The sequence below is a fragment of the Eutrigla gurnardus genome (assembly GCF_963514095.1).
Source record: "Eutrigla gurnardus genome assembly, chromosome: 15".
Classification (NCBI taxonomy): domain Eukaryota; kingdom Metazoa; phylum Chordata; class Actinopteri; order Perciformes; family Triglidae; genus Eutrigla; species Eutrigla gurnardus.
In genome coordinates, this window is record NC_139938.1 from 15,420,411 (window position 1) to 15,433,914 (window position 13,504).

Here is a 13,504-nt window from a genome sequence, read left to right on the forward strand (position 1 = left end):
GCTAAATTCATGTGAGCTGTCCAGTTGGAATATTTTTAACATGAGACAGTGGTTGGAGCACATGAGCTCAACAACAAAATGGAAGCACAGACGTTCTCAGCTGCCGTGACCCGGATTCGAACCGGGGTTGCTGCGGCCACAACGCAGAGTACTAACCACTATACGATCACGGCCAATTGCTCGGCTGGGTGCCTGGTTTTACCATATTTGCAGCTCTGAATCTGAAACAGCCTACTGTGTCTGTACTGTGGGCTCCCTCACAATGTGTCGCAAAACACAGTCGTGGTCCACAGATGGTTGCTCTAGCACTTCTGATTTTGTCCTTCAGGGACAAATGTTGTTTTTCAAAGAAAGATGATTTGCCAGTAGGTCGAAAAAGCAATGGAGCCTACGTGACAGCTTGTTTGGAAAGCACATTTAGAGGTCTGAATTCCAAAGCTAGCAGTGTTTCATTGCGGCTGTAACTCACCCTTTATACACAGTTTAGTAGCAGGTAACTGAGTTCGGTTCATGTTTTTTTACAAACTAAAGTGTGACACGAGCTAGCCAGGAGTCAAACCTAGAATCTTCTGATCCGTAGTCAGACGCGTTATCCATTGCGCCACTAGCCCACATTGTGAAAGAGCAAACTGCTTGGTTCACAGCTAAATTCATGTTAGCTGTCCAGTTGCAATATTTTTGAAATGAGACAGTGGTTGGAGCACATGAGCTCAACAACAAAAAGGAAGCACAGACGTTCTCAGCTGCCGTGACCCGGATTCGAACCGGGGTTGCTGCGGCCACAACGCAGAGTACTAACCACTATACGATCACGGCCAATTGCTCGGCTGGGTGCCTGGTTTTACCATATTTGCAGCTCTGAATCTGAAACAGCCTACTGTGTCTGTACTGTGGGCTCCCTCACAATGTGTCGCAAAACACAGTCGTGGTCCACAGATGGTTGCTCTAGCACTTCTGATTTTGTCCTTCAGGGACATATGTTGTTTTTCAAAGAAAGATGATTTGCCAGTAGGTTGAAAAAGCAATGGAGCCTACGTGACAGCTTGTTTGGAAAGCACATTTAGAGGTCTGAATTCCAAAGCTAGCAGTGTTTCATTGCGGCTGTAACTCACCCTTGATACACAGTTTGGTAGCAGGTAACTGAGTTCGGTTCATGTTTTTTTACAAACTAAAGTGTGACACGAGCTAGCCAGGAGTCGAACCTAGAATCTTCTGATCCGTAGTCAGACGCGTTATCCATTGCGCCACTAGCCCACATTGTGACAGCTCAAACTGCTTTGGTCAAAGCTAAATTCATGTGAGCTGTCCAGTTGGAATATTTTTGAAATGAGACACTGGTTGGAGCACATGAGCTCAACAACAAAATGGAAGCACAGACGTTCTCAGCTGCCGTGACCCGGATTCGAACCGGGGTTGCTGCGGCCACAACGCAGAGTACTAACCACTATATGATCACGGCCAATTGCTCGGCTGGGTGCCTGGTTTTACCATATTTGCAGCTCTGAATCTGAAACAGCCTACTGTGTCTGTACTGTGGGCTCCCCCACAATGTGTCGCAAAACACAGTCGTGGTCCACAGATGGTTGCTCTAGCACTTCTGATTTTGTCCTTCAGGGACAAATGTTGTTTTTCAAAGAAAGATGATTTGCCAGTAGGTCGAAAAAGCAATGGAGCCTACGTGACAACTTGTTTGGAAAGCACATTTAGAAGTCTGAATTCCAAAGCTAGCAGTGTTTCATTTCGGCTGTAACTCACCCTTGATACACAGTTTAGTAGCAGGTAACTGAGTTCGGTTCATGTTTTTTTACAAACTAAAGTGTGACACGAGCTAGCCAGGAGTCGAACCTAGAATCTTCTGATCCGTAGTCAGACACGTTATCCATTGCGCCACTAGCTCACATTGTGAAAGAGCAAACTGCTTGGTTCACAGCTAAATTCATGTTAGCTGTCCAGTTGCAATATTTTTGAAATGAGACACTGGTTGGAGCACATGAGCTCAACAACAAAATGGAAGCACAGACGTTCTCAGCTGCCGTGACCCGGATTCGAACCGGGGTTGCTGCGGCCACAACGCAGAGTACTAACCACTATATGATCACGGCCAATTGCTCGGCTGGGTGCCTGGTTTTACCATATTTGCAGCTCTGAATCTGAAACAGCCTACTGTGTCTGTACTGTGGGCTCCCTCACAATGTGTCGCAAAACACAGTCGTGGTCCACAGATGGTTGCTCTAGCACTTCTGATTTTGTCCTTCAGGGACAAATGTTGTTTTTCAAAGAAAGATGATTTGCCAGTAGGTCGAAAAAGCAATGGAGCCTACGTGACAACTTGTTTGGAAAACACATTTAGAAGTCTGAATTCCAAAGCTAGCAATGTTTCATTTCGGCTGTAACTCACCCTTGATACACAGTTTAGTAGCAGGTAACTGAGTTCGGTTAATGTTTTTTTACAAACTAAAGTGTGACACGAGCTAGCCAGGAGTCGAACCTAGAATCTTCTGATCCCTAGTCAGACGCGTTATCCATTGCGCCACTAGCCCACATTGTGAAAGAGCAAACTGCTTGGTTCACAGCTAAATTCATGTTAGCTGTCCAGTTGCAATATTTTTGAAATGAGACAGTGGTTGGAGCACATGAGCTCAACAACAAAATGGAAGCACAGACGTTCTCAGCTGCCGTGACCCGGATTCGAACCGGGGTTGCTGCGGCCACAACGCAGAGTACTAACCACTATACGATCACGGCCAATTGCTCGGCTGGGTGCCTGGTTTTACCATATTTGCAGCTCTGAATCTGAAACAGCCTACTGTGTCTGTACTGTGGGCTCCCTCACAATGTGTCGCAAAACACAGTCGTGGTCCACAGATGGTTGCTCTAGCACTTCTGATTTTGTCCTTCAGGGACAAATGTTGTTTTTCAAAGAAAGATGATTTGCCAGTAGGTCGAAAAAGCAATGGAGCCTACGTGACAACTTGTTTGGAAAGCACATTTAGAAGTCTGAATTCCAAAGCTAGCAATGTTTCATGTCGGCTGTAACTCACCCTTGATACACAGTTTAGTAGCAGGTAACTGAGTTCGGTTAATGTTTTTTTTACAAACTAAAGTGTGACACAAGCTAGCCAGGAGTCGAACCTAGAATCTTCTGATCCGTAGTCAGACGCGTTATCCATTGCGCCACTAGCCCACATTGTGACAGCTCAAACTGCTTTGGTCAAAGCTAAATTCATGTGAGCTGTCCAGTTGGAATATTTTTAACATGAGACAGTGGTTGGAGCACATGAGCTCAACAACAAAATGGAAGCACAGACGTTCTCAGCTGCCGTGACCCGGATTCGAACCGGGGTTGCTGCGGCCACAACGCAGAGTACTAACCACTATACGATCACGGCCAATTGCTCGGCTGGGTGCCTGGTTTTACCATATTTGCAGCTCTGAATCTGAAACAGCCTACTGTGTCTGTACTGTGGGCTCCCTCACAATGTGTCGCAAAACACAGTCGTGGTCCACAGATGGTTGCTCTAGCACTTCTGATTTTGTCCTTCAGGGACAAATGTTGTTTTTCAAAGAAAGATGATTTGCCAGTAGGTCGAAAAAGCAATGGAGCCTACGTGACAACTTGTTTGGAAAGCACATTTAGAAGTCTGAATTCCAAAGCTAGCAGTGTTTCATTTCGGCTGTAACTCACCCTTGATACACAGTTTAGTAGCAGGTAACTGAGTTCGGTTAATGTTTTTTTACAAACTAAAGTGTGACACGAGCTAGCCAGGAGTCGAACCTAGAATCTTCTGATCCGTAGTCAGACACGTTATCCATTGCGCCACTAGCTCACATTGTGAAAGAGCAAACTGCTTGGTTCACAGCTAAATTCATGTTAGCTGTCCAGTTGCAATATTTTTGAAATGAGACAGTGGTTGGAGCACATGAGCTCAACAACAAAATGGAAGCACAGACTTTCTCAGCTGCCGTGACCCGGATTCGAACCGGGGTTGCTGCGGCCACAACGCAGAGTACTAACCACTATACGATCACGGCCAATTGCTCGGCTGGGTGCCTGGTTTTACCATATTTGCAGCTCTGAATCTGAAACAGCCTACTGTGTCTGTACTGTGGGCTCCCTCACAATGTGTCGCAAAACACAGTCGTGGTCCACAGATGGTTGCTCTAGCACTTCTGATTTTGTCCTTCAGGGACAAATGTTGTTTTTCAAAGAAAGATGATTTGCCAGTAGGTCGAAAAAGCAATGGAGCCTACGTGACAACTTGTTTGGAAAGCACATTTAGAGGTCTGAATTCCAAAGCTAGCAGTGTTTCATTGCGGCTGTAACTCACCCTTGATACACAGTTTGGTAGCAGGTAACTGAGTTCGGTTCATGTTTTTTTACAAACTAAAGTGTGACACGAGCTAGCCAGGAGTCGAACCTAGAATCTTCTGATCCGTAGTAATACGCATTATCCATTGCGCCACTAGCCCACATTGTGACAGCTCAAACTGCTTTGGTCAAAGCTAAATTCATGTGAGCTGTCCAGTTGGAATATTTTTAAAATGAGACAGTGGTTGGAGCACAACAAAAAAACGGAAGCACAGACTTTCTCAGCTGCCGTGACCCGGATTCGAACCGGGGTTGCTGCGGCCACAACGCAGAGTACTAACCACTATACGATCACGGCCAATTGCTCGGCTGGGTGCCTGGTTTTACCATATTTGCAGCTCTGAATCTGAAACAGCCTACTGTGTCTGTACTGTGGGCTCCCTCACAATGTGTCGCAAAACACAGTCGTGGTCCACAGATGGTTGCTCTAGCACTTCTGATTTTGTCCTTCAGGGACAAATGTTGTTTTTCAAAGAAAGATGATTTGCCAGTAGGTTGAAAAAGCAATGGAGCCTACGTGACAGCTTGTTTGGAAAGCACATTTAGAAGTCTGAATTCCAAAGCTAGCAAAGTTTCATTTCGGCTGTAACTCACCCTTGATACACAGTTTGGTAGCAGGTAACTGAGTTCGGTTCATGTTTTTTTACAAACTAAAGTGTGACACGAGCTAGCCAGGAGTCGAACCTAGAATCTTCTGATCCGTAGTCAGACGCGTTATCCATTGCGCCACTAGCCCACATTGTGACAGCTCAAACTGCTTTGGTCAAAGCTAAATTCATGTGAGCTGTCCAGTTGGAATATTTTTAACATGAGACAGTGGTTGGAGCACATGAGCTCAACAACAAAATGGAAGCACAGACGTTCTCAGCTGCCGTGACCCGGATTCGAACCGGGGTTGCTGCGGCCACAACGCAGAGTACTAACCACTATACGATCACGGCCAATTGCTCGGCTGGGTGCCTGGTTTTACCATATTTGCAGCTCTGAATCTGAAACAGCCTACTGTGTCTGTACTGTGGGCTCCCTCACAATGTGTCGCAAAACACAGTCGTGGTCCACAGATGGTTGCTCTAGCACTTCTGATTTTGTCCTTCAGGGACAAATGTTGTTTTTCAAAGAAAGATGATTTGCCAGTAGGTCGAAAAAGCAATGGAGCCTACGTGACAACTTGTTTGGAAAGCACATTTAGAAGTCTGAATTCCAAAGCTAGCAATGTTTCATGTCGGCTGTAACTCACCCTTGATACACAGTTTAGTAGCAGGTAACTGAGTTCGGTTAATGTTTTTTTTACAAACTAAAGTGTGACACAAGCTAGCCAGGAGTCGAACCTAGAATCTTCTGATCCGTAGTCAGACGCGTTATCCATTGCGCCACTAGCCCACATTGTGAAAGAGCAAACTGCTTGGTTCACAGCTAAATTCATGTTAGCTGTCCAGTTGCAATATTTTTGAAATGAGACACTGGTTGGAGCACATGAGCTCAACAACAAAATGGAAGCACAGACGTTCTCAGCTGCCGTGACCCGGATTCGAACCGGGGTTGCTGCGGCCACAACGCAGAGTACTAACCACTATATGATCACGGCCAATTGCTCGGCTGGGTGCCTGGTTTTACCATATTTGCAGCTCTGAATCTGAAACAGCCTACTGTGTCTGTACTGTGGGCTCCCCCACAATGTGTCGCAAAACACAGTCGTGGTCCACAGATGGTTGCTCTAGCACTTCTGATTTTGTCCTTCAGGGACAAATGTTGTTTTTCAAAGAAAGATGATTTGCCAGTAGGTCGAAAAAGCAATGGAGCCTACGTGACAACTTGTTTGGAAAGCACATTTAGAAGTCTGAATTCCAAAGCTAGCAATGTTTCATGTCGGCTGTAACTCACCCTTGATACACAGTTTAGTAGCAGGTAACTGAGTTCGGTTAATGTTTTTTTTACAAACTAAAGTGTGACACAAGCTAGCCAGGAGTCGAACCTAGAATCTTCTGATCCGTAGTCAGACGCGTTATCCATTGCGCCACTAGCCCACATTGTGACAGCTCAAACTGCTTTGGTCAAAGCTAAATTCATGTGAGCTGTCCAGTTGGAATATTTTTAACATGAGACAGTGGTTGGAGCACATGAGCTCAACAACAAAATGGAAGCACAGACGTTCTCAGCTGCCGTGACCCGGATTCGAACCGGGGTTGCTGCGGCCACAACGCAGAGTACTAACCACTATACGATCACGGCCAATTGCTCGGCTGGGTGCCTGGTTTTACCATATTTGCAGCTCTGAATCTGAAACAGCCTACTGTGTCTGTACTGTGGGCTCCCTCACAATGTGTCGCAAAACACAGTCGTGGTCCACAGATGGTTGCTCTAGCACTTCTGATTTTGTCCTTCAGGGACAAATGTTGTTTTTCAAAGAAAGATGATTTGCCAGTAGGTCGAAAAAGCAATGGAGCCTACGTGACAACTTGTTTGGAAAGCACATTTAGAAGTCTGAATTCCAAAGCTAGCAGTGTTTCATTTCGGCTGTAACTCACCCTTGATACACAGTTTAGTAGCAGGTAACTGAGTTCGGTTAATGTTTTTTTACAAACTAAAGTGTGACACGAGCTAGCCAGGAGTCGAACCTAGAATCTTCTGATCCGTAGTCAGACACGTTATCCATTGCGCCACTAGCTCACATTGTGAAAGAGCAAACTGCTTGGTTCACAGCTAAATTCATGTTAGCTGTCCAGTTGCAATATTTTTGAAATGAGACAGTGGTTGGAGCACATGAGCTCAACAACAAAATGGAAGCACAGACTTTCTCAGCTGCCGTGACCCGGATTCGAACCGGGGTTGCTGCGGCCACAACGCAGAGTACTAACCACTATACGATCACGGCCAATTGCTCGGCTGGGTGCCTGGTTTTACCATATTTGCAGCTCTGAATCTGAAACAGCCTACTGTGTCTGTACTGTGGGCTCCCTCACAATGTGTCGCAAAACACAGTCGTGGTCCACAGATGGTTGCTCTAGCACTTCTGATTTTGTCCTTCAGGGACAAATGTTGTTTTTCAAAGAAAGATGATTTGCCAGTAGGTCGAAAAAGCAATGGAGCCTACGTGACAACTTGTTTGGAAAGCACATTTAGAGGTCTGAATTCCAAAGCTAGCAGTGTTTCATTGCGGCTGTAACTCACCCTTGATACACAGTTTGGTAGCAGGTAACTGAGTTCGGTTCATGTTTTTTTACAAACTAAAGTGTGACACGAGCTAGCCAGGAGTCGAACCTAGAATCTTCTGATCCGTAGTAATACGCATTATCCATTGCGCCACTAGCCCACATTGTGACAGCTCAAACTGCTTTGGTCAAAGCTAAATTCATGTGAGCTGTCCAGTTGGAATATTTTTAAAATGAGACAGTGGTTGGAGCACAACAAAAAAACGGAAGCACAGACTTTCTCAGCTGCCGTGACCCGGATTCGAACCGGGGTTGCTGCGGCCACAACGCAGAGTACTAACCACTATACGATCACGGCCAATTGCTCGGCTGGGTGCCTGGTTTTACCATATTTGCAGCTCTGAATCTGAAACAGCCTACTGTGTCTGTACTGTGGGCTCCCTCACAATGTGTCGCAAAACACAGTCGTGGTCCACAGATGGTTGCTCTAGCACTTCTGATTTTGTCCTTCAGGGACAAATGTTGTTTTTCAAAGAAAGATGATTTGCCAGTAGGTTGAAAAAGCAATGGAGCCTACGTGACAGCTTGTTTGGAAAGCACATTTAGAAGTCTGAATTCCAAAGCTAGCAAAGTTTCATTTCGGCTGTAACTCACCCTTGATACACAGTTTGGTAGCAGGTAACTGAGTTCGGTTCATGTTTTTTTACAAACTAAAGTGTGACACGAGCTAGCCAGGAGTCGAACCTAGAATCTTCTGATCCGTAGTCAGACGCGTTATCCATTGCGCCACTAGCCCACATTGTGACAGCTCAAACTGCTTTGGTCAAAGCTAAATTCATGTGAGCTGTCCAGTTGGAATATTTTTAACATGAGACAGTGGTTGGAGCACATGAGCTCAACAACAAAATGGAAGCACAGACGTTCTCAGCTGCCGTGACCCGGATTCGAACCGGGGTTGCTGCGGCCACAACGCAGAGTACTAACCACTATACGATCACGGCCAATTGCTCGGCTGGGTGCCTGGTTTTACCATATTTGCAGCTCTGAATCTGAAACAGCCTACTGTGTCTGTACTGTGGGCTCCCTCACAATGTGTCGCAAAACACAGTCGTGGTCCACAGATGGTTGCTCTAGCACTTCTGATTTTGTCCTTCAGGGACAAATGTTGTTTTTCAAAGAAAGATGATTTGCCAGTAGGTCGAAAAAGCAATGGAGCCTACGTGACAACTTGTTTGGAAAGCACATTTAGAAGTCTGAATTCCAAAGCTAGCAATGTTTCATGTCGGCTGTAACTCACCCTTGATACACAGTTTAGTAGCAGGTAACTGAGTTCGGTTAATGTTTTTTTTACAAACTAAAGTGTGACACAAGCTAGCCAGGAGTCGAACCTAGAATCTTCTGATCCGTAGTCAGACGCGTTATCCATTGCGCCACTAGCCCACATTGTGAAAGAGCAAACTGCTTGGTTCACAGCTAAATTCATGTTAGCTGTCCAGTTGCAATATTTTTGAAATGAGACACTGGTTGGAGCACATGAGCTCAACAACAAAATGGAAGCACAGACGTTCTCAGCTGCCGTGACCCGGATTCGAACCGGGGTTGCTGCGGCCACAACGCAGAGTACTAACCACTATATGATCACGGCCAATTGCTCGGCTGGGTGCCTGGTTTTACCATATTTGCAGCTCTGAATCTGAAACAGCCTACTGTGTCTGTACTGTGGGCTCCCCCACAATGTGTCGCAAAACACAGTCGTGGTCCACAGATGGTTGCTCTAGCACTTCTGATTTTGTCCTTCAGGGACAAATGTTGTTTTTCAAAGAAAGATGATTTGCCAGTAGGTCGAAAAAGCAATGGAGCCTACGTGACAACTTGTTTGGAAAGCACATTTAGAAGTCTGAATTCCAAAGCTAGCAGTGTTTCATTGCGGCTGTAACTCACCCTTGATACACAGTTTAGTAGCAGGTAACTGAGTTCGGTTAATGTTTTTTTACAAACTAAAGTGTGACACGAGCTAGCCAGGAGTCGAACCTAGAATCTTCTGATCCGTAGTCAGACACGTTATCCATTGCGCCACTAGCTCACATTGTGAAAGAGCAAACTGCTTGGTTCACAGCTAAATTCATGTTAGCTGTCCAGTTGCAATATTTTTGAAATGAGACAGTGGTTGGAGCACATGAGCTCAACAACAAAATGGAAGCACAGACGTTCTCAGCTGCCGTGACCCGGATTCGAACCGGGGGTTGCTGCGGCCACAACGCAGAGTACTAACCACTATATGATCACGGCCAATTGCTCGGCTGGGTGCCTGGTTTTACCATATTTGCAGCTCTGAATCTGAAACAGCCTACTGTGTCTGTACTGTGGGCTCCCTCACAATGTGTCGCAAAACACAGTCGTGGTCCACAGATGGTTGCTCTAGCACTTCTGATTTTGTCCTTCAGGGACAAATGTTGTTTTTCAAAGAAAGATGATTTGCCAGTAGGTCGAAAAAGCAATGGAGCCTACGTGACAACTTGTTTGGAAAACACATTTAGAAGTCTGAATTCCAAAGCTAGCAATGTTTCATTTCGGCTGTAACTCACCCTTGATACGCAGTTTAGTAGCAGGTAACTGAGTTCGGTTCATGTTTTTTTACAAACTAAAGTGTGACACGAGCTAGCCAGGAGTCGAACCTAGAATCTTCTGATCCCTAGTCAGACGCGTTATCCATTGCGCCACTAGCCCACATTGTGAAAGAGCAAACTGCTTGGTTCACAGCTAAATTCATGTTAGCTGTCCAGTTGCAATATTTTTGAAATGAGACAGTGGTTGGAGCACATGAGCTCAACAACAAAATGGAAGCACAGACGTTCTCAGCTGCCGTGACCCGGATTCGAACCGGGGTTGCTGCGGCCACAACGCAGAGTACTAACCACTATACGAACACGGCCAATTGCTCGGCTGGGTGCCTGGTTTTACCATATTTGCAGCTCTGAATCTGAAACAGCCTACTGTGTCTGTACTGTGGGCTCCCTCACAATGTGTCGCAAAACACAGTCGTGGTCCACAGATGGTTGCTCTAGCACTTCTGATTTTGTCCTTCAGGGACAAATGTTGTTTTTCAAAGAAAGATGATTTGCCAGTAGGTCGAAAAAGCAATGGAGCCTACGTGACAGCTTGTTTGGAAAGCACATTTAGAGGTCTGAATTCCAAAGCTAGCAGTGTTTCATTTCGGCTGTAACTCACCCTTTATACACAGTTTGGTAGCAGGTAACTGAGTTCGGTTCATGTTTTTTTACAAACTAAAGTGTGACACGAGCTAGCCAGGAGTCGAACCTAGAATCTTCTGATCCGTAGTCAGACGCGTTATCCATTGCGCCACTAGCCCACATTGTGACAGCTCAAACTGCTTTGGTCAAAGCTAAATTCATGTGAGCTGTCCAGTTGGAATATTTTTAAAATGAGACAGTGGTTGGAGCACAACAAAAAAACGGAAGCACAGACTTTCTCAGCTGCCGTGACCCGGATTCGAACCGGGGTTGCTGCGGCCACAACGCAGAGTACTAACCACTATACGATCACGGCCAATTGCTCGGCTGGGTGCCTGGTTTTACCATATTTGCAGCTCTGAATCTGAAACAGCCTACTGTGTCTGTACTGTGGGCTCCCTCACAATGTGTCGCAAAACACAGTCGTGGTCCACAGATGGTTGCTCTAGCACTTCTGATTTTGTCCTTCAGGGACAAATGTTGTTTTTCAAAGAAAGATGATTTGCCAGTAGGTCGAAAAAGCAATGGAGCCTACGTGACAACTTGTTTGGAAAGCACATTTAGAGGTCTGAATTCCAAAGCTAGCAGTGTTTCATTGCGGCTGTAACTCACCCTTGATACACAGTTTGGTAGCAGGTAACTGAGTTCGGTTCATGTTTTTTTACAAACTAAAGTGTGACACGAGCTAGCCAGGAGTCGAACCTAGAATCTTCTGATCCGTAGTAATACGCATTATCCATTGCGCCACTAGCCCACATTGTGACAACTCAAACTGCTTTGGTCAAAGCTAAATTCATGTGAGCTGTCCAGTTGGAATATTTTTAAAATGAGACAGTGGTTGGAGCACAACAAAAAAACGGAAGCACAGACTTTCTCAGCTGCCGTGACCCGGATTCGAACCGGGGTTGCTGCGGCCACAACGCAGAGTACTAACCACTATACGATCACGGCCAATTGCTCGGCTGGGTGCCTGGTTTTACCATATTTGCAGCTCTGAATCTGAAACAGCCTACTGTGTCTGTACTGTGGGCTCCCTCACAATGTGTCGCAAAACACAGTCGTGGTCCACAGATGGTTGCTCTAGCACTTCTGATTTTGTCCTTCAGGGACAAATGTTGTTTTTCAAAGAAAGATGATTTGCCAGTAGGTCGAAAAAGCAATGGAGCCTACGTGACAGCTTGTTTGGAAAGCATATTTAGAGGTCTGAATTCCAAAGCTAGCAGTGTTTCATTTCGGCTGTCACTCACCCTTGATACACAGTTTAGTAGCAGGTAACTGAGTTCGGTTCATGTTTTTTTACAAACTAAAGTGTGACCCTAGCTAGCCAGGAGTCGAACCTAGAATGTTCTGAGCCGTAGTCAGACGCGTTATCCATTGCGCCACTAGCACACATTGTGAAAGAGCAAACTGCTTGGTTCACAGCTAAATTCATGTTAGCTGTCCAGTTGCAATATTTTTGAAATGAGACAGTGGTTGGAGCACAAAACAAGTTATGTTTCTCCCAACTGCTGTTTGAATTGTGAATTTGATCTCAATTGTTTTACAAAAAAGTTATTATACGCCTATCAACCATGTGATATGATATAATGATTGAATGTGTAATGATATAAAGTAATTAAAGTGGTGCTGTGTTCTGTATGTGAGTAGGAAGCAGTGACCCTCCTAACAGGGCGGACATGCATGCCACCAGGGTCCACTGTGACTCTGGCTCGGGCAACTTTGCTGCTCACCGACCTGAGAGGTGTCAAGAGCACCACACTTCTAAATCTAACACAGAAACTACTTAAAAAGCAGGTACACGGACATAAGAATATATACATGCCAACACACTGTTGTAGGCAAAACTTACAATATTAAGATTAAGTGCTCTTTCTCCATTTCTTTCAGCTGTGTGTTTTTGGTCAGAGTGTGCTGGTGGATGAAGGTAAAATGTGTTTCTCTCCTCCTGGACCCAGCAACATCTACCTCCCTTACCTTAACATGCTGGAGCAGACCTCTTTGCAAATTGGTAAATAAAGGACATGTTTCTTATAATTGCAAGTTGACATGTTCAAAATTACAATTGTATTGGCAGCTTCTTCCTGTTCCTGTTACATTGCTCTATCTTGCTCTGTTTCCACAGATCACATCTTGGATCGTAGTGCCATGCAAACGTCAGTCTCTGCTCAGTCATCACAGTCCACTTCCAGGCAGCATTCACACCAGCCAATCCAGATTTAAAGAGACTCTTGCGTACCAGTTCCATCTATTTACAGCCCAAGTCCAGAAGCAACCAATGCTCAGCCAGATAGGCATGAGTAGAATAACCCTAACACATAATGTGTTGCATTTACCACTGCTCTCCTGCAGTCCTGTGTCTATATTGAGAGACCTAACTGGATGCTTTGTTTCTGTGATTATATTAAAAAGAGCAAGAATGCTGTTGGTCAACTGGTGCACTGACACATTTCATAATAAAATTTGTGTAATTAAGAACTGAAGTCCTGTGTTGATAAGTTAATAAAATGGATATCCATTATCCATCGTCTACCACTTATCCTGTATTCAGTGTCGGGGGGCTGGAGCTGATCCCAGCTGATATTGGGCGAAGGCAGGGTACACCTTGGACAGGTAACCAGTCTATCACAGGGCTGACATGTAGAGACAGACAACCATTCACACTCATATTCAAACCTACGGGCAATTCAGAGTCATCAATGAACCTATCCCCATCCTGCATGTCTTTGGATTTGGGA

At 45.3% G+C, this 13,504-nt stretch overlaps 1 protein-coding gene across 1 annotated transcript in view; it reads left to right on the forward strand.

Moving 5' to 3' along the window:
* Positions 1-13,504, forward strand: part of cfap54 (cilia and flagella associated 54) — a gene marked incomplete at both ends in the record, with an annotated part of 108,605 nt that overhangs the window by 93,190 nt on the left and 1,911 nt on the right. The window contains one exon of the mRNA XM_084028182.1: positions 12,892-13,202. Within this exon, the coding sequence (XP_083884308.1) occupies positions 12,892-13,202 (311 nt within the window). The remainder of the gene's footprint in view (positions 1-12,891; positions 13,203-13,504) is intronic.